Source organism: Macrotis lagotis, chromosome 7 (genome assembly GCF_037893015.1).
Source record: "Macrotis lagotis isolate mMagLag1 chromosome 7, bilby.v1.9.chrom.fasta, whole genome shotgun sequence".
Classification (NCBI taxonomy): domain Eukaryota; kingdom Metazoa; phylum Chordata; class Mammalia; order Peramelemorphia; family Peramelidae; genus Macrotis; species Macrotis lagotis.
Genome location: NC_133664.1, coordinates 11,546,468 through 11,572,877, shown reverse-complemented (window position 1 = coordinate 11,572,877; position 26,410 = coordinate 11,546,468). Strand labels below are relative to the sequence as shown.

General features: G+C 40.7%; 1 protein-coding gene and 1 long non-coding RNA gene across 5 annotated transcripts in view; one reads left to right on the top strand and one right to left on the bottom strand.

Moving 5' to 3' along the window:
* The window catches only part of ITGB8 (integrin subunit beta 8), a 107,759-nt gene extending 106,915 nt beyond the window's left edge, over window positions 1-844 (bottom strand). Inside the window, exon 1 of the mRNA XM_074195448.1 lies at window positions 666-844. Within this exon, the coding sequence (XP_074051549.1) occupies window positions 666-759 (94 nt within the window). The 5' untranslated portion in view covers window positions 760-844. The remainder of the gene's footprint in view (window positions 1-665) is intronic.
* Window positions 845-1,440: 596 nt separating this feature from the next.
* The window catches only part of LOC141494350 (uncharacterized), a 78,990-nt gene continuing 54,020 nt past the window's right edge, over window positions 1,441-26,410 (top strand). For 2 of the 4 annotated variants that reach the window (XR_012470411.1, XR_012470408.1), the window contains exons 1-5: window positions 1,441-3,171; window positions 3,252-3,342; window positions 3,725-3,795; window positions 4,103-4,254; window positions 13,749-13,919. This is a non-coding gene — a long non-coding RNA (uncharacterized LOC141494350). The remainder of the gene's footprint in view (window positions 3,172-3,251; window positions 3,343-3,724; window positions 3,796-4,102; window positions 4,255-13,748; window positions 13,920-26,410) is intronic. The other 2 variants (XR_012470410.1, XR_012470409.1) reach the window with 2 other exon arrangements.

Below are 26,410 nucleotides of genomic sequence, written 5' to 3'. Positions count from 1 at the left end.
CAGACAGAGGGACTGCATCAAGTCAAATAAATGCTGGAGGCTGCATTGAAAGCCGAGCCCTCGGATCCCGGGCCAGGGCTGTTCCTCTCCTCCGGCTTTCAGCAGTTTGCCCAAGTGTGTTTATTAGGGGAACTGGAAGGTTTCAGGGACAGTGCTCAGCGAAAGAGCAGTAAAGTGGCAAGACGGGATCTGGAGGCGAAGCACATGGATTCATGGCTCTCTCCCATTTAGGGTTGCCGGGGTGAGCCTGGATAAGGCATTTCACCTCCCGGAGACTCCGCTTAGCTTCCGCACCTCTAAAACAAAGGGTTTGGGCTCGGTGACTCCTAAGGTCCCCTCCGAGGATGGTCCCAGGACCCAGGCTATCTGCCTCACGCCCCCCCCCCCCCATCACACACAGAATAGTTAGGAAAAGGGGAGGGGGGCGGCTAGAGAATCTGAAGGGGCTCGGGGACAGGCCCGGTGCCTTGGGGGGCTTTGGCTCCTGAGGAAGGAGAAGTGCGCTGCCAGGCTCCCACTGCTGGGGCTTCTCTTGGTGCTGTCCCCAAGCCCCGAGTCTGCGCCAGGGCAACGCCCCCCACCGGGCTGCACTAGAGGCACCTGCCCCGGGGACCCTGCTCCCGTGCCAGCTGCCCGGCTGTGCCCCCCGGCCCCCCACCACTTACCGCCGCTCTGGCCCAGTCCGAGGAGCATGGAGAAGAGGCAGGCGGCCCCCAGGACGGGCCCGGGGCCCGAGCGGCCCCTGGGCAGGCGGAGCATGCCGGCGGCGGTGCCCAGCGGCGGCAGTGCCCAGAGCCCCGCGGCGTCAGCAGCGCCCGGCGGGCGGCCCCTCCTGGCGGCTGGCCCCTCCTGGGGCCGGCCCCTGCTGGCGGCTCCCGGCTCCCGGCTCCCGGGGCAGCCCGGCGGGGAAGTCCTGCGGGGCCGAGCTTCAGGCCCGCGGCTCGGGGCGGCCCTGGCCGGGGTCGCTGCCTCGGGGCGCCCTCTGCGGGGGGAGCAGGAGCGGGGCCCGGGCCCGAGCGGGGCACAGCATGTCAGGGCCACGGCAGGAGGCGGGCGAGCTTGGCGAGGCCGAGGCGGGGGCCGGCGGGGGCGGAGCGGGGCGGCGGGCTCAGGCGGCCTGGGGCCCCTCGGCGGGGGCAGCGGGGCCCGCGCGGGGTGGGGGGCGCCTGCGCCGCCCGCGCCCCAGCCCCCGCCCGCCGGCCCCGCGCGGGACAAAGGGCTTTTGTTCTCCGCCTCTGGCCGCGGCCGCCCCCGACGGAGCCCGCTGCCGCCGCGGCCGCTGCCGCATCAATGGGCCCCGCCGGGCGCGGGCCCCGAACAAAGCGCCGGGGGCGGGGGGCGGGGGGCGGGGGCCGGGCCGGGGGCGCGGGGAGCTCGGCCGAGCCGGGCCGGCCGCGGGGGGCCGGGCCACCTGCGCGCCTGCCGCCCGGGGGGCCCCGGGACCCGGCTCGCTGCCCGGCTGGCAGAAGCCCCGCGGAGCCGCTCCCGTCCGGGCGCCCCGGAGCCTGCGGCGTCGAGTTTCCCGGCGGGCGGGCGGCGGAGGCTGCTTTGGAGCCTGGGTGAAGGGGGCGGGCGCGGGGGGGGGGCTAGAGGGGCCCCGAGGCCGGCCCGGGGCGGGGGGCGAGGCCGAGCGCGCTGGGCTGCCCCCTCCTCCCTCCCCTCCCCTCCCCGCCCTCCTCCTCCCCGCGCTGGCTCGCCGCTGTCCAGGCTCCGCGGCCGCAGCGCCCCGGGGGGGCCCGGGCGGGGGCGGGGGGCGAGGCGGAGGGGCCCCGGCCGGGGAGCCGAGGGGCGGGAGCGGCCGAGGCCGAGGGACCCCGTCGGGGGGCCGGGCAGCCCCGGGGCGCTGTGGGCGCGGGCGCGGGGCGGGACATTGGCAAGGCATGAAGTCAGCGGCCCGCTCGTTCTTTGTTTTGCTCAGCCCGGTGGGGCTGCCTGGCCATGTGCTGGCTGCCCCCCCCCCGCCCCGTTACCCCGGGGTCTGCAAGGGGGTGCCCGAGGGGGCGCACCCCCCTTCCCCCCGTCCCTCCCGGCTTCCCCAGCCTCCCGCCCACTCCTCCGGCCTCAGCTGCTGCCGTGGGCAGAGCCCGCCTCCCAGCCTGGACTCCCAGCCGCCTGCGGCTGAGTCCGACGTGCACCCCCCCCCCAGCCCCGACCCCTAACGCCCCCATCGGATCCCCCCGAGCGCCCAGCTCCCCATCTCTCAGGCTCCTAGCCAGGAGGCCGGCAGCGGCAGAGGAGTGGCACCCTCGGCCCCGAGCATCCCCTGAGGCCAGGGCCCCCACCCTCCCCGCACCCCGCCCCGCCTGGGTTACTCCACTCCGAGCCGCCGGCAGCTCCGTCCTTCAGTGCAGACCGTGGGACAAAGACTTTGCAGCTCTGGCGCGGGAAAGAGACCCCGAAGATGGAGGGGGTCCCAGAGAGACAGCAGCCTCGGGACCGAGGGAGACAGAGACGGAGGCAAGCCACTGACTGACCCTCTGAGATCGAGAGGCTGCGAAGAGAAACGAGGAGTCATCGGAAGGAAGCCTGCTCCCCAGCCTCCGCACCCCCCCCCCCAGTGGGGCCAGCCTGGAGCCCCTTCCCCATGCTCCGAAAGCTTTCTTCTTTCTAAGGGCCTGGTTCTGGTTAACGGGACTCGCTGCTCCCCCCCCCCCCCCCCCCCCATCATTTAAAGCGTTTGGGACTCCTTGAGGCCGGTAGAGGAGAACAGTTAGCAGGGTCTCCCCTCGGAGTAAGCAAGTGGAAAGGGAGGGGGCTTGGGGCAGCATCCTTGCATTTCTTTCTTCCTTCTCTTTCTCTCTCGTTTCCTCCCTCCCTCCCTCCCTCCCTCCCTTCCTTCCTTCCTTCCTTCCTTCCTTCCTTCCTTCCTTCCTTCCTTCCTTCCTTCCTTCCTTCCTTCCTTCCTTAGCAACCCAGGTATGACAATCTGGAAGAAAAAGTCTCTCTCTCTCTCTCTCTCATCTGTGATCTGATTACTTTGGAAGCTTCCTTCCATATGGAGACCCTAACTGCCCTCCACCTTTCCATCCTCTTCACTGTTCTCCATCCCCCCCCCCCCATCTGTCTCCTTTCCAAATTCCTCCCAGAAATGGAGTTCAAATAATGGAAGGGACCTAACAACTGTGGAGCTGATAGGCCTCTGGAAGTGACATTCGAGCTTTAATCTAGAAGGTACTTTCTATAGGCTCATAGGACCCAGAACTATGAAGAACTCGAGAGCCATCTACTCAAACCCCATCTCTGTTTTTCAGATAGCAAAACAAGCCTAGAGACATCACAGATATTGTCTGAGGTCACACAGAGCGTTGGAAGGCGTTGGCATCTGACCCCCAGCCAGACCTAGTAAGACTTCAATCCATTGACTACTCCACTCAAATATGATCCTCATTTAAAGCTTTATTTTCCTCTGGAAAATGGAGAATTTCTGAAAAATGAAGGGGTCCAACACTATGATCATTGAGGACCCTTCTAGGTCTAAAGCCCACGTGCTTATGAACAATAGTTTCCATACTCAGATTTGGAGGCAATCAGTAGGTAGGCGACTGTTTTCTCTTGCCCGATTGTTAGCTGAGGTGGTGGAAAGTACCAGATTAAGTGACTTCATGAGCAGAAAAACTCCCCAGTTCAGGTACTGAGCCTTTTGCACATAGAGTAGGTAAGAAAATGGAAATCAGAAGTGACTTGGCAGCAGGGCCCTCATGAGACTGGTCGCTCTGCCTTTCAGGACTTGTGTTCCTGCCCCGAAAAGAAATTCTACCCATCAGAAAATTGTGTGTTGCACAAATTTATTTTGTGGTAAGTGAAGCCCAGGGTTCACATCGAAACAGATCTGCAACAGAATTCAGTCCTCAAATCAACCCTTCTTCCTTACTTCCTTGTTTCACAGTTACCAAGTCTCACTATCTTGGAATCATCCCTCTCCTCTGTATTCCATTTCTGTATACCCCGTAGTCAATCAGTTGTCATCTTGTGCATTCTGTCTCCATGACATCATTTCCCCTTCTATCCTATGTTCTGTATTCACCTGACTTCTGCCCTAGTTCAGTCCCTCAGCAGTTCCTGCTTTGTTACTGTCATAACCTTCTTGTGTCCCTACTTCCAGGCTCTCTCCTCTCCAGTCTACCCCCAAGTGATCCATCTGCCCAAGTGGTCAATCATTTATCAGTGCTAACCACAATACTAATGGCCTGAAATACAAAGAGAAAAACGGAATGGTTCCTGATCCCGAGGAACTTCAATTCTATCACATGTTTGGCCAGTACCATTTTATATATTGTTTATTTACTTTTATATATACTTAATTATATTATTCTTTACATATACTTCTATATTTTATATAGAAGTATATATTATGTTTACTTTATACATTACTTTTTAAATATTATATTTTATATATTACTTTTATATATTATATTTACCTTTATAGATACTTAATATATATTATTCTTCATAATATACTAAATATTATTTACTTTCATATATATTACTTTTTAAATATTATATTTTATATATTACTTTTATATATTATATTCACCTTTATAGATACTTAATATATATTATTCTTTATATATATACTAAATATTATATATATTATCTTTATACACTTAATTGTATGATCCTGTTTTACCTCCCCCCCCATAACAGAATACAAGTTCCTTGAAATCAAAAGCTCATTACTATTTTGTCTCTGAATATTTTAATGCCTCACAGTGTATGGAAAATAGTAGGTATTTAAAAAGTTTTATTGATTGAATTGGAATAATCAAACTTCTGTTAGAGCATACTCAATAAAAAGCTCTGCCAACCTCGCCCCTAATTTTAGACCTCACCCAAGGACACAGATTCTTTGTCCCAGCTCTTGTGCAGACTTAAGAACCTCATCCAAAAGAGGAAAGCCTTCATCCTGATCTTAAAAGGCAGCAAGCACACTTTCCAGAGATCATTTTGCAGACCTTAGGAATGCAGCCACCCTTGAGACTTTGCAGTGCTACAATTAGGAAAAAGCATTGGAATTCTTAATCCCCAGAAGGACCATGGGTCTCTAAGCAGGCTTAACAATCAAGACAAACACAGGATTGGATCAGGTCAGATCAGTGCAGCACAGCAGACTTTTGGTGCCTCGATGTTGAGACTTCGTGTTGTGTAGTCACAATATACATGCAAATAATAGTCCAATTAAAGAAAGATCTCTAGAGAAATGTGAAAATTGGCTGCTGGCATTTAGTGAAATTGATAAAGTCGAAGACATTTTCTTTTAAAAAGTGTTCTAGTTATATCCTTTCCTTTTTAAAAAAACAACTTTAACTTCTTCATAACTATCCCTCATCCCTCAGATACACATCAAATGGAATGATTACTTGTTTGGAATAAATAAAACCAGGGATGACAAATGAACAAAATGGCCAGGAGCCCAAGAGATATGACTCACTCCACACCTATAGACTTCCACCTATATTTTGCCATCAGTCCTCTGAAGTCACAGCCTAATTTTCTGTAATTTTCTTGCTGTTCTGTATTTCTGTCTCCTCAAAAATCTTTGTGTTGAAGGAGAGTAAAAGGATCATTCTTCAAGACTTTTAATATTTGAAATGATGCTTTGGATTCCAAGGTGTAGCATGTTTTTTTGTCCTCGACACAAATTTCCACATAAACTGTTCCCTAGGCCTAGACTAAATTCCTTCCTCGTGTCATTCAGAACCTAAACTCCAGTGCCCACTTATTCCAATGACACCTTCTCTCAATCCCTCAACAAAATGTTCCTAAAGTGTTTGTAGAGTGAAGCTTTGCCTGTCATCCCCCCCCCCCCCCCCCAGTCCTATATCCTGGATTCTGCTTATCTCTGGACATCTCACAATCTCCCCCACCCCCACCCCCCCGCCCCGAGCAACTGGAGGGTAGGGATTGTTTCATTTTTCTGTATCCTTAGTGCTTAGGATCCATAGGATCCACTTCTTAAATGATTGTCGATTGATTATCAGCTTGGAATTTGGCTCAATTTCGGTCTTGGTCATTGGTATATAGTAGCCATTTCCTAATTGATTATTGATTGTTCATTGTATCTCTTGGAATCTGCAACAGTTTTGTCTCAGCATTGGACACATAGTAGCCTTTTTATCAACGATGATTGATCTCCAATTTGAAGTGATACAACCACTGGGGGGAAAAGGGACTCAGTTCTGTCTTCATGAAGCTTCCTCTAAGAGGAAGAAGGGAGGAAAAGGCCCGTATGTGTCAGAACCAAAATACTTGTATTATTGAGGCTAATTAGCAGGAGAGAAACAAAGAACTAATAAACTCTCCAGAGAAACTAAATCCCACGTGACCGTTTGCTTCCGCTGTCCCATCGGTGGAATTAATTTTCCTCCACCTATTTTTTCATAGTGTCAGAAAAGTGTGAAAAGACTCATTTTCAGAACAAGAACAGGAATAAAAAAGGTGGAAGAAAACCTCAGTCAAGAGTACAATTTTTTGGGTTTTTTTCAAGAAACAACTTAGTATTATGAAGTGTTTCGGACTCATGGCCAAATTCAACCTTTTGTATCTAAACACTGTTATAGACTTCTCTCTGAATATCAGTTTTGCTCATTTGTAAAATGAGATCTATATATCCTACTTCACTCTCAGCAGCCCTGGCCTTTTTTACTTTTCATTTCAGTGATCTTCAGAAATCTGTGAAAACCTTCCTTACTTTAGGAAAAGCACTAGATTACAAAGATAAACCTAAAATCATCCCTCCACTTTTCTGTTCACTTTTATGATATACATCATTTTCTTTAATAATTTAATTTGATGAAAATGCATCTGCAATTCCACAAATATAGCCTGGGGCAGAAGGAAAGCTTTGTCTTTCTAATTAAAGGACATGCGGTCAAATTTAGCACTTCATTCTTGCCCTTGCTACCTTGGGAAAGTCATAGGTTCTCTGAGTTTCATTATTTTCATCTGCATTTTCATTTATAAAACGATTGGGTCGCACTGGGTAGCCTCTGAGATCCCTTCAAGCTCTTATATGAAATGCCAACTATTGTAGACATCGAGAAAATAAAGGGGAAAAAATGAAACCATTTCACTGGAGACATCCCAACCTGTGTGCAGATAAATATTTCAACCACTAATTGACAAAATAAAGGAGAAATTTTAAATAAAAAATAATCAATATTTATCTGCTTACACCTGTGCTACCTTACCTGAAAAAGAGCCAACTATAAATGAACTATTCAGTACTTAGGATGGTTACTTATTCAGGTCATATAGGGTCATCCCACTCATGAATGACTCTCCTGAGAGACACATTCATTTCTGCTACCCTTCATGCCCAAAATGTATGATCCAAAGTCTGGGTTCGATGGGCTATCATGGAGAAGAAGGAATATCACTGGCTGGAATTACTAGTGAAAACAGTCAATTGTGGAGGAAAGCAGGAGTCTAAGGAGGGCAGTGCTCCAAGAAGAGGAGGATGCAGAGGCAAAGCATGACTGTGAGAATAAGCCCAGTGCGTCCAGATAATAGTGAAGACACAATATGTCTACAACAGTAGTGGTGAGTTGGTAAATAATTGGAGAGACAAGATGGCATCCAACAATATTACTCTTAGAATTCCACAATGACAGGATTGAACTTGACAAGGCTGAAGTTGGTCTTTCAGTCTCTATAATGGCAAAAAAGAAGACAAAGTGTTTAAGGGTAAAATCTCATTCAACTCCATTTCCCAGTTCTTAGTGCTCCCCCATCCTACCTGAAATTACTTTGAATTTACTGTATATGTATATATATATATATATATTTATATACATATAAATATATATATATATATATATATGTATGTATGTATGTACGTAGTGTATACTGACTTCTCCCCACCAGGTGAACATAACTCTTTCTAGGGTATCCATGTTTAGAACACTATCCTTCATCATTTCATAAATAAGGAAACTGAGAACCACAAATGTTAAATGTCTTGCCCATGACCACACAAGTAGTAAATGACAAATGAGTGATTTGAACTAGAATCCTCTGAAGGCAAATTGAGGACTCATTCCACTTTTGCCCTGTGGTCCCATGTAGACTTGAGGTAACCAGGCCTTGGACAAGAATGGTAGTCATGACAGCAGAGTAACATAGAGAAATTTTGATCTTAGGGAAAGAATGGACTGGTGTCCCATTGGACATCCAAATGGGTCACAATTCAAAGTGATCTCTTTAGTTTTGCCTCTGTATGTGATTGTTGGCCCTCAGAAGGGAAGAGAGGATGACTTTATCTATCTATGGAAGGGGGTGATGGCAACCTAGAGAAAGACTCCTTGGAGTCTTCTTCCAAGTCTCAGAAATGTTTTATGTATTCCATAGACTGACAGAGTTCAAGTATGTAATTGAAAGCAGGCTTGAACAGAACCTTAGCTACATGGATGGTTAGCACAGAGTGATCTCTTTTCTTTGAGGAAGTTGTTTTAAAAAAATTGCCAACCTTCATAGTGTCATAGATTTGGAGTTGGAAGTTCTCTATGATGCCAATACCTTTATTTTATATATGAGGAAATGAGGTTCTGAGAGGTGAAATATTTCACCCAAGGTCACCCAGCAATAACTCATTGGAAATGTTGAAATTCCAATCCTGATCCTTTGACATCTCAGTCTGAGATCAGGAAAAATGATGTCATATAGACCAAGGCATCAAAGCTCTACATTAGAAGCCAACAGATATCCTAAGAGGTGGAGGGAAGGAGGAAGGTTTAGGAAAAGATCAAGAGGGAAGTGTGACACAAAGACAATTTCAATTCAAATTAAGGATTATTATAGGCATACTCTAAAATTACCTTTCTATTTAATTAGCAAGAAATCCAGCCTAGGGGCGGACTGCTCATATTTATGTAGCTATTTGAGGCTAAGTTTTAAGCTGAGAAGGTTAGTTATACTGCCATGGAATATTTACAAAAGCATAGAGAGATGGAATTTTTTTAAATGGAAAATTCCCATTTTTTTGCTCAATGTGAATTATGAATGATCTTTTTGTATATCCCAACTTTGCTTTACTATCATGAATAGAGTCATCAAATTCCATTTTAATGGAGGAGGAAATTGTGATAATTAAAGATGACTTTGATTTGACTTTGTGATATAATCAATCAGCAAGCTTTTATCAAATACTCACCATTTTCTAAACACCATGGTAGTATTGGGGGTTCAAAGACAAAAAGAGACGGTTCCTGCCCTTAAGAAGTTTACATTCTAATAGACATATAGGAGAATTGACTGGAAGTCAGAAAGTCAAATGCCAGCTTTCTTGTCTATCACTGTATGACCCTGAAGAAGATATTTCACTTTGATTTACATCAGATTCTTCATATGTAAATTGGAGATAATAATACCTGTCTCTCAGTATTGTTGCAAGGACCAAATAAGTGAACATACAAAAAGCAAAACTTAAAACATTATATAATTCTACCATCATCATCATCATCATCATTATCATCATCCTATGAAATCACATATATATGTATGTGTATATATATGTATATATATATATATATATATATATATATGTATGTATTTCATTCCTATTTTGCCTATTTCTGGCCCCTTCTTGACTTGTTCTTAATTTTTAAAGTAGAGGAACTAGCAACATAAATGTCATTTCAGAAGATAAATTTAAGAAAAGTCTCTGGATCTGACCTATGTAATCACAGCTGGAGGCGACTCAAGTGTCAGATCATTTGGGGTTTGGTTCATAAAATCTCTCAGAGGGGAAGATAAATACTTGTGGAGCTGAATTGAATTCCAAAAGATTGGAAAAGGTCACAATATGGGAAGCAGGGAATTTGCCAAAAATATGGCCCATAAAACATCAGCAATTCATTGATATGTATTCTTTTCTTAAATATATATATATATATATATATATCAGAGGTTTATGAATTTACATTTATATATATATATATATATATATATATAATCAGAGCTTAATGAATTAATATAACCAACCCAAATTACATCTTAAAACAAAATCCATCTTTTAATTACAATCTTCTCCCAATGTGTCGCTACATGTCTGTGAATCATAGAGAGTTGAATTCTCTTTAGAATTGGATGGTTTGAAGGAATATTGGTTTATTTGGAGAAGGAGGAGGTGACAGTGGATGGAAGCCAGATATAGCACATTACAATCAAACAGGACTGTGGCAGGCAAAGAAATTTAGCAATCAAAAAAATCAATGTTAGTTTTGTGGTAAGTATAAGATATAACCAGTGGAGCCTGTTTATATTTTGTTATTTCCTTTCTGACATCAAAAAAAAAATAAAATAAAATTGAGGCATAAAATTAGGCTGACCTGAGAGTAAGGGGTACAACTCCTGTGATGAATTTATGGGAAGACAAGGAATTGAATAATGAAGGAGGGAAAGGGCTGTCATCTGCCTTGTTGATGGGAATGTCTACCTGAGGTAGCAAGATTCCTTGATTAGAGCACTGACTTTGGGGTTAAAAAATGAAAACAAAACTGCCAATTATTACCTGTGTGATCATAGGCAGATCTTTGCCTTGATTTCCTCAACTGTAAAATACTGAGATTGGACTAGATAAGCTCTGAGGTCAGTTCTAACTCTGAAATCTATGATCCCATTAAATCAATCATCTCTTAAAGTCTTTGATCATGATTTGGATCAAACTAATTCCCTTGAATTCATTTTAGATTTTTAAGAGCATTCATCAAACAGACATTGCATGTGTTGTACACGTGACACCATTTGTTATATATTACCTGAGGTCATACTTTATGGATAAATATTGAATGAAAAACTTAGAAAATGAACATTAATGAAACATTTAAAACTAAACCAGATGAGCTGATAAAGTCAACAAAAGCTTGAATGGTGGATTAGCTAAAAGGAAACCTCAGCCCAGAGGAAGTTTATTTGGTCAAAATTAAAAAAAAAAAAGAAAGAAACAAAGAAAAACAAACCAAAACAAAACAGCTGCTCTGATGGTTAGTCATCTGGAGAGACTGGGCTTGATAAGGTTTCTTGGAGAAAAGGAGGAGGTTAGCTCAGGACAGAGAGGAGGAGGAGGTGAGAAGAGAAAAAAGGCCATCTTGTGCTTTTGAACAACTATATCATAAATAGCGCAGGAGAAAACGTGAACGGAATTTCCAGTTCTTGCCCCCCCCAGAAGTATTGGATACTAAAGGGGCAAGTAATGCTTGATACAGGAAGAATGTGGTGAAACGGACCTCTCAACACCCCCCCCCCCCATCACCCTCTTCATCAACAAAGTCTTGTTTGATTCCTGTGTTATCCTGGCAGTGTCCCTGACCTCACTATCATCCCACTGGAAAACAAAACAAAACAAAACTAGCCAGGGAACAATTCCTAGCCCCTCCTCCTCCCTCTCCCCCCTTTCCCCAGATTTCTTTAACATCACAGAGTTCCTCTCTTTGGTTGTTTTATAGGATTTGGCTTTCAAGCAAAAGCTTCCCCCCCCATCTCTTTCACACTGAATAATCTTAGAATTTCTATTTTTGGTAATATCCTAAATGATTTTAAATCTCGCCCCCAGTCAAATCATTTTTATCATTTTAATTTTGATCCTGTCTGAGTGGCCCAATGATGAAAAAAAGTATTATTGAAGTATTAATTCTCCAGAGTACATTTGGGAATTTGGACCCCCCACATTATATTATTAGCATGATAACAGAAAATTGTGTCAGAGAGTTTTACTAAAGCAATTTGTTGCATTTCAGTCTTGGGTTTGGTATAGGAGATTGGCAAGTAGCCAATTAGCCACTCATTATTATAAGGCGACCTGGTGGCACCACTGAAGTCCATGGTTTGGAGTTGCTGCTATATACGTGTGGAATGCATCAGTGAGGACCAGTGATGTACTTGGAGACAGAAGGATCTGAATTCAGATCCCACCTCAGCCATTTTCTAGCTGTGTGACCCCAGGAAAGCCAATCTCTTTCAGCCTCAGTTTCCTCACCTGCACAATGTGGATAATGGTATCACTTTCAGCCATTTTCTAGCTGTGTGACCGCAGGAAAGCCAATCTCTTTCAGCCTCAGTTTCCTCCCTGCAACATGTGGATAGTCATATCACATTTCTCACAGGTTTGTGAGAATTAAGGGAAATCGGCCATGCGTGTGCTTTTATAAATATTAAAGTTATTGTTATTTAGCATATCAAAGGTTTTTTCCCCCCAAGGGTTTTTTCCAGATTTAGAGTTTTTAAAAAATTGTTTGTTTTTTGCATGGATCATCTTCCTCCATGTCCTTTTCCCATACAATATAGTTCCCATACAATAAGTAATTATGACAAATTACTTATGACAAACAGCTGCCAGTTCTGCACCTTGGTCCTGGTGGTTTTCCACACTTGAAATGAAAGCAACCTAACTCATCTTGCATTTATTTGGTATGTAGTGGATGTGTCTCTAAGTGGATTCAGACTGTTCCCTCAATTGAATGGAAGCTTCTGGAGGGTAACATTCATTTCATTTCTTAATATCTTGCAAACATACCTGACTCAGAGAAGTCACTTAATAAATGCTGTTGATGAATTGACTGCTGGGAAGATCCATGAGTAGAGAATCCATGGCTAGGTGACCCTTTAGAGATCTCCCTTCCACTCTCTCCAAATATGTGCCGAAACAGTTTGTTAGTTCCATTCCGAGGGAAAGGAAGAAAATGGAGAGAATTCAGTCTCGCATCTTTTAAATATAAGACATACAATAATATAAAGTGGTGAGTGGAATTGTTCTCCCTTCCTTCCTTTTTTTTTTCTTTTACTAAAGTATCTTTAATATAAAGTCATTTTAGTGTGCAAAATGTAAGAAATAAACCTTTGTCATTGTGCAATTTAAAACAAAAAGTAAAAAGTACTAGTTTTAAAGAAAAACCTCTGACACTAGGGTATTGTTCTGGAACAAAGGACAAAGACAGACTTTCAGGCACAGGTAACGAAGTATTTAATGTAATAACAGTCTGTGTCATGTCTATCTATAAGAAAGAAAATGGATAAAAGGCTTTTATGATTGAGTTCTTTCTTCGGTGGAGCAACAGGGGAGGAACAATAAGCTGAGCAAATGATAGTGTTTTAGCTGAGGTGAGCCGAGTAATGAAATAAATTCATCTGAATATGCTCTTATTTTATTTTAGATGTCTTAGGGATCTACGGAGGAAACCAATTGAATCTATTTTAAATTAGTCAGCAAACACTTGGCATTGTGCTAAGCCTGCCCTCAAAGAGCATTCTAATGGGGGGGAACAATGAGCAAATAATTAGATATTTTCATTATTTCTACAGGGCAAATGGGAGGTAATCTCAGAGGGGCAATCACAAAGCCTAAAGGGGAAGTGACCCAGAGAGGTGAACTCTCCAAACATGAGGAATAACTTGAATACCCACCTAGGTACACATACATTTATACAAATAGAATCACACTATATATTCATATTATACACATGCATGTGAATATATAAACATAAACATGATTACATATATAGGAATATATAAATGCTTGCTTGAATATATGCACATGAATACATGCCTACATACCTACAAAAACATAAGCTTATATATGAATATTTATGATATTTATAAACATATGATATATTTATAATTTTTATAAACATGTGATATATATGTATTATAAAGGTAGAATGGGATCAGACTGTGAATTTGGTATTTAATCTTAAAGGTATTAGGATGCAACTAGAATTTATTGAGTAAGAAAGTGACATGGTCATACTTGTTTTAAGATCACTTTAGGAACTGGGTAAAGGACAGAAAGAACGGTAGAGAGAAGATCAATCTGAAGGCTATTACCCTATTACAATAGACATAAAGTGATAACCAAGATGGTGATTGAATGGAGAGACAAGGATACAATGGAGACTTGTGAAGGGAGAAGAAACAAAACTCAGAAACAGGTAGGATTTAGGAGATGACTGTTACCAATGATAAAGATCCTGAGATAGCTAGCCTGGAAGATGAGAAATGTTGCTTGTCTCTAGGTCATTCTGCATCCTTGCCTCATTGGAGTGATGGAAAACACCTTGAGGCCATGAAGACCTGAATATCTATTTTCAGATATTCATTAATTGTGTGACCTTGGGTCTTCCTTTCAAAGTAAGAAAGAAGTCAGATGGAAACAGTAGCTGTCAGGTTATAATAGTAAAGGACATAAAGGAGTTCGTAAAAAGTCAAGTCAATTTGTGCTAAAACATGCCCCATGTATGGCAGAAGCAAGTTGGAATGCCATGAAGGAACCTCCCTAATTGCTGCATTTGAGGAACAGGTATCACATTCAGCTCCTTTTTTAAGTAAACAGAATGGCAGGTAGAGCCAGCTGTTGGTGGAGACACCAAACTAGCATTTCTTCTGAAGGGAGTAGAAAAAGTAGGCAAGTTGGTTGGGTCAAAATTAGAACAATTCTGGGCAGGGAAGAGGAAGCTAAAAAAAGTAAAGTATTTCAAGTATGTCATGAATGATCTAGAAATTCCAGCAACCTTTTTAGGGACCTAACTTATGCAAATTTGAAATGTAGAATTGGGAAATACTCCTCTTTGTTCAATTTTTTCTAGATTTGCTCCAAACAATCTACGATAGTATTAATAAAAATAGGAAAAACAAAAGTTGCTCATTTTTTGCTACTTAAATTAAAAAACTCAAGCTTAGAGTAAGTGCTCTCCCAATATCAGCTATTCATATAATAGTATCATTTATCATATTATTACTTTAGGTAGCTATGGCTTTTAGTTTATTATCTCAATTCAGTCAGTCAATAAACATTTATTTTTTTATTTTTTTTATTTTTTATTCTTTTGCAAGGCAATGGGGTTAAGTGGCTTGCCCAAGGCCACACAGCTAGGTCATTATTAAGTGTCTGAGACCGGATTTGAACCCAGGTACTCCTGACTTCAGGGCTGGTGCTTTATCCGCTATGCCACCTAGCCACCCCAATAAGCATTTCTTAAGGAACTACTAGGTGCCAGACACTTGCTGGATAAGAGTTGGATATAATCAATAACATATTGGTAATTATTGTTTATTACAGAATAATGAAATGATGCTCAGCAATTGTGAAAGTGCTATGAAGATGCCTCCTAGCATTATAGCATTATAATTCATTATATTAGCTTTTTAATGATCCTTAATAATATAGCACAAGAATATTAATAATATAATCCATTGTATAATGTAATACTATTAGTAATACAATATATTGATACACATTATTTACTATAATATCATTAAGTAATATTCATTATTAATTAAGGGCTTATTATTTTTTTCTTGGAAGCAAGTCACAAGTCTTTTGCATCCCCCAAGAAACTCATGGCCAAGAAAGATCTGGCAAATTAACAGACTAACTGGGTAATACAGTAGTTAGAGGGCTATCTCTAGAATGAGGAAGACAAGTCTAAATCCATATCACTGTGTAAGATTGAGCAAGTAATTAAAACTCTTTAGGCCTCAGTTTCCTTATCTGTTCATCAATCAATAAATCTTTATTAAACACCTGCTATATTACTGGCATTTTATTAATGAGGGTTAGAGGAAAAGGTTGGTATTGATCTCTTCTAAGTTTCCTTCCACCATTAAATCAATGAATATTTGAATGAATCAAAAGCACAGAGATGACCATGAGCTTTACTATCAAATAAGACCATCATTATAGTAGACAGATTGGTGACTTGAACCCCTTTATAAGGACAATGGAGGCTGATACATTTAAATTAAAAAAATATATATAGTCTCAGAGTTGGAAGGAACCTCTGCAGGGTTAGATCTAATCCAAACCACATGGGAACATGAGTCCTTTTACAATCTACTGGACAGGTCTTCAACCAGCCTTTTCTTGAAGACCTCCAGCAAAGGGGAATTCACCACATCCTGAGGCCATCCATCATCCTGTAATTGTTAACAAGCCTTATTTTGTTTTGCCAGAAAGCTGAAATTTGTGTCACTGTAAATTCTGTCCCTTGTTTTTCCTTTAACTCTTTGGGGTCAAGTGGGAAAAATCTGTGGCTTCCACAGGAAAGCCCTTAGCTCATGGTCAACCCTTTGTCCCTATTGTTTGTGGGACAGTTTGCCTAAAACAGTTAGGGATTATAACCCAGAATGCATGCACAGTAGGTCTGGTTAGAAGCAAAGCAAGAGACCTTTAGGTGGCAACCAAGAGCTATGCTTAGGAATTCCTCATTCTATTTTTATGAGGATTTTGATGATCTCTGGAAGAAAGCATTCTAAAAATGGGTCTTTGAAGTCAGATACATGCTGTACACAAAAACTGAAAGGAACCAAAATAGGCCCTGAAAGGCAACTCACAATCTTAATTTGTACTAAATGATCAATTAGGACCTTATTTTTAAAATAATGGGTCCCTGATCATGAATATGGATTAATATAAGCCCTGGGAAAATAATTTCAACTCAAATTGAGTTATGGCATTAATTATCCTGAACTCTTAAATAATTATTTTAATCTTCAAAGCAAAGCAAGCCATATTCCAGCTAAATGATGCCAAGTATTTGGAGGGTGCAATAAAGATGTCAGACATGTCCAAATAGTCATCATATCATGGGAAGCTTGAGGAAGGACAACACAAGGCCCCAGAGAGAAAAACAGATGATTACCTTGCTCATTCTCACATCTACCAGATGCTGACATCCTCTCTGATGTGCATGTAGGTTGTCTGTCTGTCTTTTCATCATTCCTTCAAATGAAGGTTTATGAATTGAATCCATCATGAGTCTTTTGACTTTGTAGAGAGGAAAATTGGGGAATATCTAAAAATAGCTTAGAAAGGGATTTTTGTAAGGTATACTCCATTTCTTTTCCTGTTTTGTTTCATTTTTTTGCAAGGTACTGGGGTTAAGTGACTTGCCCAAGGTCACACAGCTAGGTAATAATTAAGTGTCTAAGGCTGGATTTAAACTTAGGTCCTCCTAACTGCAAGGTTGGTGCTCTAACCACTGAATGACTCAGCCTGTCTCCTCATGCTCCATTTCTCTTTACTGAATAGGTTTTTATTTCTCCTGTGGCCTTTTTTGTATTCATAAATGTAAGGAATTGTCAAAAGAATAGTGACAAGCTTCCTTGTTTAAGATTTACATTTCATTCAAAAAGTCATTTTTTATTCTTTCTTGAACACAATTTCAAGTTCATATTGGATTTATTTATCTAGTAAATATATACAAATATATATGTATGTGTGTGTATTTATTCAACTATACATCCCTTCTTGATTAGGAGTCTGGTAACTCCTATTAATTTTGAATATCATTTCCCAATTCATCAAGGTTACAGGCTATGGATAAGTCTCTCAATACTCATCTATTGAACTCTTGCTCCTTGGATATCCAGTCCTGGACATTATAAAGGAAGTAAAAGAAGACAGTCTTCTCTTGGGGATAGAGGTGTCATTCTATAGTGGACTGGGCACTGCATTTAGAATCAGCTTTAGAAACTTGCTTGCCGGTTCTCTGACCTGAACAAATAACTTAATAAACCAGGAGTTTCTAAATTTTCACATCTGTAAAATTAGAAAGTTGGATTTGAATTGCATTTCAATTGGAAACTGCCATCTTTCATGACTCTTCCAAATGTTTTTTTTATTATTCAGTCTAAACATCCTCCTTAATCCTTTAGGTGATCCCAAATGACAAGATCTCAAGGATCTTCACCATCCTGGTTGCTTTACTCTGTTCTCACTTTGGATTTTGGAGAGTCAAGACTCTTTTTCCTTTAAGAAACAAAAATTACACATACACAGACAAATACACAAAAGCAATTTACATGACATGGAATGGAATTGGGTATAATGACGCAGTTTTGGATGGGGTTATGTTCTCATTGGTCTTTCCCCTTCCTTTCAGGCATCTCCTTCTTCCCTCTCTGGAAAAAAAGTCAATAGGAATGGTCCCCCAGGAGCACAGGACAACTTCCTTCTTTGTCTACTTAATATTTTGTGGTTGATTCTGAGAATAACCGGAACCCTAACCCTAATTTTGCTGCTGACACTATGCTAAGCACAGAAAATTAAGGAGGAATATTTCCTACTTTCTAAAATTTCCTGACCTATGGAAAGTCCAAGAATAATATTCAGTTGAAATCTGTGGCAGTTGGGCCATGGCAGTACCTCTGAAGAGCCAATGTGACTTCACTGAGGATTAATTGGTCAGCAAACATTTATTAAGCACCAGTGTTTCTGGATACAAAGGAATACAAATGCAAGTAGAGAATTCTCATGTAGAGAATTTGAACTCAGGGTTTTCTAGCTCTATTTCCTGTGCTCAATATACTTGCCTTTCAAGTAAATACACCACTATTTTGGAGACAAGACGCTAGAGGGAAGTAAGAACTGGTTTGCAAGGAAAAGTCTCATGGAGGATGGAACTTTAAGAATGCCATTTGTTTTACAGGAGTAATATCTTTACCATATTAATATTTGGACCTATTTGATCTTTGTTAGCTACCTGTGTGATCTTGGGCATTCTTTCTTGGTTTCTGTTTCCTTATCTGAAAGACATCACCTTATTTTACTTAGCCATAATACATTCAATAGATTAGAAAATGTCTTAATGGTTCATTAGCTATAAATATGACTCTGGTATCTCCCTGGAAAGAGAGGAAATATGTTTATATTAGTTGAGAGATTTGATCATACTCTTTGAGGAGACAAATAGCAGTTCATCTCTGAAAACCTAGTCCTCTAGTCAGAATGGAGGATTGAAAAGTAACTTCAGGGTAGAGCATGTGCTGCACATAAAATGATCAGAGAGGATTAAATGATTTCTTCCAGCTCTCAAATGCTTATTTCTCTGAATTCTGTTTTGGACAATAAGCTATCATCCACAGGTCATTAAAACATTTTTGAAATGAATGTTGAAAGTTATCTTTACATGTAATTGGAAAAAAGAAAAGAAAAAATCTCTCTGAGAAAAATCTAGTAACTGATAGGATAATGGGACTGACATATCCTTCAGCCTGTTTCCACAGCAATTTTCTTTACCTTATTATATGATGGGGGCTTTTCACTTCAAATAGATTGAAGATTATGAGGATTTAGCATTTGGACATCTTTAAACCTTTGCTCTTAACCTTCTTATGGATTGTTTTTACATCTAGGTGAAGGTGAACAATATTGGTGATAATGCTCTAAGACTTTTAGAGATTATTTGTTGAGTTCTCAAAGATATTGTTGGGGTTTATGTCAGTCATAAAGAATTTGTTCTTTATCAATTAACAGAACACATCATATTTCTCATATTTCTTCTTCTTTTGCTGCTGTTGCTTCTTCTCCTCCTCCCCCTCCTTTCTTCTCATCTTCCTTCTTTTTTGCTATTTTGCAACACTCAGAAATGAGAGATATTTCTAAAAAATTCTCCCAGATTCATTTTGTGACCCAGAAATGACTTTTACTTTATTAATACTTTTATCATGTTAAAGAAGATCTTAATATTGGTTTATATTTATAAATTTATATAAGGGAGGTGAAGGATAGAGATACATTAGTCCTATAGAGGAGAAAGTATATGAATGTGGAAGGAAGGAAAGGAAGGGGAACAAAGAAGAAATAAATGTAAAAATTTCCCCTGAGATGAAAAGAATTAGAAAACATTTAGAAAACTCTCAAGATAAGAGGGGTAGTGACAGTCGATTTTCTATGTGCTGGGGAAATTGAAGCTAAGAAACTAAATATATATATAATATAAATAGATATATACACACTCATATATATACAATATATATTTTATATATATATGAAGTCATATGGAACAAAGAAGATCTCAAGAATAAGAGGGGAAATAGAATAGAAATGAAGCAAGTGTAGGAGGACAGCAAAGACCAAACAAAGGAGGCAAGGAAACCTGAAAAGGAGAGGAAAGGGAGGAAAGAGCAGCAAAGAAATCATGGTAACAGAAAACAATGGACACAAAGAGAAGGGGAAAAGTGTGTGAGTCAATTCAGTAATTGGTGGAATAAGGAAGGGGGGCACAGGAAGAAGTGGCAGTGCAGCCCCTGGATTTCACTTCATTTCAGTTTGTCCCTAGGACCATCTGAATGAAGTATGCAAATGTATGCAAATGTGCATGTCCCAGATCCATTAAGGGAAATCTGGTTGGTTTAGTGGAGGACTATGTCATGATGCCAAGTATCTTGGAACATTACAGTCATTCTTTGAATTCTTTTCCCCCATAAGTTAAACGATATTAACTATTTGTTGAAGATGGTTATATGAGCCAAAGGATATTTAGCACATTCTTGGAAAATGTTTATATGTATTTGTTCACAGTCTTATTGCTTTGATGTAGAATTTTGAAAAGCTGACTTTAATAACAAATTTACTGGAAATTTTGTTAGCATTCCAGGAATTCTTAAAATATACAAATAAAAAAAAGAAGGGAGTGTTTGGGGGAAAATAAATCCACATTTCAAAAGTGATTTAAGGTTTATAAAGCACTTTGCTCAAGACCCTATGAAGAAGAAAGGGTTTAGTCCATATTATAGATGAAGAAACAAAAAAATCAGAGAAGGTGAGTGATTTTCTTAAGCTCCCCCAGCCAGGAAGTATTGGCCTGCAGTTCAGGTCCTGAGTTCAACCAGATAGAACACTATATTCCATCCAGCTCTCCTACCTCTTTATTTTCCCTCTCTAACTAAAATTTTATTAGTGTGGGCTATGGAAATTTCTCCCAATAAAATCGATCAGCAAATGATCAATAGTTTATTTTCTTGCAGTTAGTTGCCTGGGAACTGAGAGGTTAAGTAATATGGCCATAGGATCAGACTTGGGACAAGTCTGATACAAGACCTGAAGTCAGTTTTTCTGTCTATAAATGTCAATTGTTCTGTCTTTACTATGCCTTGCTACCTCTATATTACTGTAAATCACTCTTAAAATACTCAAACTATAAACACACATACAGCACTACTAAACACCGTTAGCATAAGAATGAGCATATATGTTATGAGCATGTAGATTTATATAAAACGTACACACACAAAACAGAATTAAAATTATTTTGAAAAATTTCCCCTCAAATTTCTGCTCAAAGAAGCAAACTCACCACACTCCATGAAGGGGGGGGGGGGCTAGAATTCCAAGGAAGAGGAAACTAAAGGACATGTGCAGGGAAATGAAGTGTATGTTTGCTTTCTTTGTTTGTAGCCAATTCTCCTCTCCAACAGTCCTTGAGAAACTGAAGCCACGGAGTGAAGTTTTATGTCTTCAACATTCATTTTTTATTTTTTCTCCAAGAATTCATCTTTGTTTCTCCATGGGAACAAGTCTGTTGTTATGGAAACAGAGTAGAGCAAAATATAGCCGGAGAGATCCTTCTAGGAGGCACTCAACTCATGGTACAAGTTAACTACTTAGTATCAACTGGCTTTGCTGACATCTAGCAGATTGTTTCCACCCAAGACCTATTAAATTCAAATGTCCCTCCCGGGACTAAGAGTGAGTCACTTCATATCAGTGAGATCCGACCGAGTTGGCCTTCTGGTTCTTCCTCACATGACCCTCCATCTTCCTTCTCCCATCTCCTTGTCTTCCTACTAACTCCCCAGAGTCTAGAATACTCTTCTTGCTTTCCTTTCCCTCTAAGAAGCCTTCTTTTATTTCAAAGTTGAGTTCTGACCACTTTCTAAAGGAAACTACTACTGATCTATTCTTTTTCCCAAGTGGATACACTCTCCTCCCCAAATCATCTGATACTTATTTTGCATAGATTATATATTTATTAAGAACACATTCTCACCCCCCACTAAAAGTCCAGGTTCTTAAGAACAAGGCTGCTGTTTTTCCCTCTTTGTATCTCCAGAGTCTAGTCCAATGCTAAGCACATTAGCAGGTGCTCAACAAATACTTTTGATTGATTGATTTCTCCCTAAGTGGGACTAACACTTAAAGTTCCTTCCTCATCAAATGGTTTTAAGTCATTTCCAATTCCTGGTGTTCCCATTTGAGGTTTTCTTGTCAAAGATATTGGAGTGGTTTCCCATTTCCTTCTCCAACTCATTTGACAGATGAGGATAATGGGAACAAACTAGAATGAAGTGACTTACCTAGGATCCCATAAATAGTGTCTGAGACCAGATTTGAACTCAGGAGGTTGAGTCTTCTTGACTTCCATGTATCCGCTGTACTACCTACCTCTCTGAATAAATGGTAGTGAGGATTAAATGAAATTAGGTATTAAATCATTTTGAAAACCTGATTCTGACTCTTGCCACTGTTTCTGGTGCTGTCACTACTGATGTTTACCCAGAAGAAACTGGGGAAAATGTCATAACAAGAACAAGCATTCTCCCAAAGACACATAAGAGTTTCCTTTAAACATGTAATCTATAGAAATGTGACCATTCTGAAGGTCTCCATTGCACAATGTTCCCTGGGGAACTCCTTTAACCAGGGCCTGGGCAGTCCTGGTCCATGTCATGTGTCCTTTCATTCACACAACCTCCATTTCCATGTCTTTTCAGAAAAGAAATGGAACTGTGACAAAGTGGATGACAAGTTGGACTCAGCATCAGGAAGACTCAGCTTCCAACCCTGCATGTGACCCAGGGTTTCTAGTGATCTTCAGGGTTCTAGACAGTTCTCTAGAACTATATACATTTTGAGAAGGTGCCAATCTGTCCCAGTAACCATGAAATAAAATAATTGTTACTATCCTTTTCAGGAATGCAGGCCCCTTGTGCATGATGAAGGATATTACCAAGATTCAGGGATAGGGTAAAAAAGACAGATTTAGGGCCACGGATTGCATATAATAGAAAAAAATGGGCTCTCCTTAAATGTCAGGTCACTTTATTGTTCCCGTCCCCAACTCACCAAGTAGATTGAGCTCTAGGCCTGGGGCCAGAAAATCTGAGTTTGAATTCCACCTCACATCCTTGCTGTATGATCACAGATAAATTCCTTAATATCTCTGTTCCTCAGAAGATTTTCTGTGAGCTTCTTTATGGCAGCAAATGTGTCCCTTTTGTAGCCTCAGTGTTTAGCACAATGACTGGCAAATAATAAGCAGGTGATTGATAATTCGTGGTGATTGATTTATTTATGTTTCTATATTGCTGAAGAATTTTCAGGAGAGAGAGAGAGAGAGAGAGAGAGAGAGAGAGAGAGAGAGAGAGAGAGGTTTCATTCTGCCTATTGAAATAATGATACTTGCATTACTTATCTCACAGGGTAGATAGGTAAATACAAATGACAGTTATTATAATTATAATTTTACAAACATGAAAACGAGCATTTAAGAAATATAAGACTCAGCTTGGTGTACCAGCAAGAATACTGATCACTGTCAGGAGTAAATAAGTTTCTTTTTTTGTTTGTTTGTTTTTTTAGTTTTTTTGCAAGGCAAATGGGGCTAAGTGGCTTGCTCAAGGCCACACATCTAGGTAATTATTAAATGTCTGAGACCAGATTTGAACCCAGGTACTCCTGACTCCAAGGCCAGTGCTTTATCCACTACGCCACGTAAATAAGTTTCAAATGTGACTGTGGAAACACTTTTTACCTCTCTGTGCCTTAGGTCTGGCATCTATGAAATGGGGATAATGAGAATTGTAGGTCTTGCCTATCAGGGGGATTGAGACCACTCATAAGAAATGTCTTAGGATCACTTTAGAAGCCTCAGCTCTAATGAGGAGAAGTACATTCCTCTTGGGTGATGATGACCAGTATGAATGACTGGGGGGAATGGAAGAAAGTAAAGGTTAAAAGAGAATAAGTTAAACTCATTTAGCATCAAGACAAGAAAGGAAATGAAAGCATTTGGGTACAGTGTTCTGTATTTGAAATCAATAGAAATCAGATTTTGAATCATTAAGAGTGGCATAATCCTGCTCAAGTCAGTCACTTGCCCCTTCTTGGCCTCAGGTTCCTTATTTATAAAAAGAAGTGCTCCTTCTAGATAGTTTCTGAGGCCCTTCACAGCTTTAGACGGCTAACCCATGATATCGGCTACTCTCTGTGCAAGGTTTATCCAAGTGGTATCTCCCTTTTGAGTGTTGGACATCTATAAGAAGAGAACAAACTGATGAGTAACACCCCTGATTCATAGTAAAATAGCCAACAAATCTTTCAGTCATTTAAAACATGATCTCAGAATGGTTCCTTTCAGTTGACAGAAGTCAGTGGGCAGCTACAGGGAAGGTTCCCCTATGAGCAACACAACCGTCTAAAGCTAGGCTAGGGGTAGAATAGAACTGCCCACCTGGAGGTTAGCAACCTGAAATTCTTCTGGAGTCTGACGTTCATTTGAAAAACCATGATCAACACATTTCAAGAGACCAGATTCTTCACTTAGCATTACTCTTTCACGAATCAGAATAATACAATACAACAGATGGCTTTTATTTATTAATTTTGGAGGAAATTTAGAGTGAATGAGATTGATACTAATAATAACAGAAGAAATGAAGTAAAAAAAAAGAGAATCAATGAATCATTAAAAATAAGCAAAAGAGAGAAGAAGGAAATTCAGGAGGGGACAAGAAGGGGAATGTTGGCACTACCATGTTAACTTTGAAAGATTTAAAAAATAAAAATGGATCAAGGCTATACAAAATTCCTCAGGTTTTTAAAAAGGAAAATGGCTCAAAGATTTTACTGTTCATTGAAAAACAACACTAGGACTCTTGGGACACCTGCAAAATGACAATTTCATTTTTGAAAAACCTTCACTAAGCAGGATAGAAAGAGGAAGTGAGAAATGTCCCCTTTAGGTGGTTGCCAAAATTCTAAACCCTTGGGACTACAAAACCTGAATTACAGAACCACAGAGTTGAGACAGACTTCACGGTCAAGCTGAAGATACTGAAAGGATGCCAGTTCTGGAGCTGGAGGTCATAAAATCCAACCCACCTGGGTTCCAGTCAGATAAGGGACCATGAAACCTTTACTTGGAAAGCTTCAGTGAGGGGAATCTGCTTTCTTTATTCAGAAGGGGTTTCCTGGAACTGACTCAAAACATCTTTTTCTCTATCAATTTACACCCATTTCTTGATCATACAAGCTCACTTTAGGCTGACAGAGCAAGCCAAAGAATTACAATCCCCCTTGCCGGAGGCGACTCTTCTAAGACAGAGCACATATCACCTTTGCATCTTCCCTTCTTCATGTTAAATATTCCCAGCTCCTGTAACCAGTCTTCCTATGAGACAATCTCAAAGCCTGTCAATATCTTCTATTACTCCATCTGCTGAGGCCTGCTCTCCTCTCTGCTTTCATATTCCCATTCATCAAGCACATACCAATTTTATTTCTAAGCTTGTCTGTTATGGAGGTGAAAAGTAACAATGGGAGTTATCATAGAAGTCTCATTCCTCATTTCTCAGATGCAGAAAACAAAAGGGGGCAAGTTTAAGTGACTTGCAAATATGGTTTATTATGACCATTGTTATTATTATTAATAATAAGAGATTTCAGAATCATTTTTTAAAATTTTCAAAAATACTTTAAATATTAATTAAAATGTTTAAAAATGTTTAAATAATCTATTCTAGTGAAAGCAAAGAATTTTTCTTACAATTTCAAATCACTCCTCTTAAAGGTCACAAAGTTAGCATCTTGTTTGGATTTCACACAATCAGTATACTAGCACTAACTATATAGGCAGAAGTCACTCTTCTTTAGAAATAAAAACCCCATATTTTGGAACAAAACCTCATTTTTGCTTTCCTACTCAAATCTAGCTCCTTCCTAGATGCCAAATCGAGACTTTAAAAGACAGATCTCAGAATGCAAAATTCTTCAGTGGCTCCTTTTATATCTCAGAGAAAGGTCGAGAGAAAGGTGTCCTTAGCCTTGTGGTATGGAATAGCCTTTTTATTTTAGTTTATTTTAGTTTAGTTTTTGTTCATTTGTCTGTTTGTTTTTGCAAGGCAAATGGGGTTAAGTGGCTTGCCCAAGGCCACACAGCTAGGTAATTAGGTAGTTTAGTGAAACCTGTGGATCTCATCTCAGAATCATGTTTTAAAGTCACAAAATAAAATATGCAAGATCACACAGAGGAGAAAAATTTTTATTTACTGGTCTATAATTTATACATATGAATGCATGTTTGTATGATACACACACATATTTGTATCGATATACAGACACATGTTTGTGTTGGTGTCTGTCTATGCCTATGTGTAAAATGTGTGTTTTTTAGACAAGTTCACAGTTTCCAAATATAGAATCCCTGCTCTAGAATAAACTATGAAGTGGTCTTCTTGGCATTCCAAGCGCTTTACAATGGGCCCCCTCTATCCTTTTCCATGTTTTATATCCTTTTACTTGTCTTCAAATTCTCTCCACTCCAATCCAATAGTTTCCCACATATGACTTCCACATCCCACCTTGGAGTCTTCATAAATAAAGTCTCTTGTGCCAAATAGCCCCTTCCTCCTTAGTTCCGCT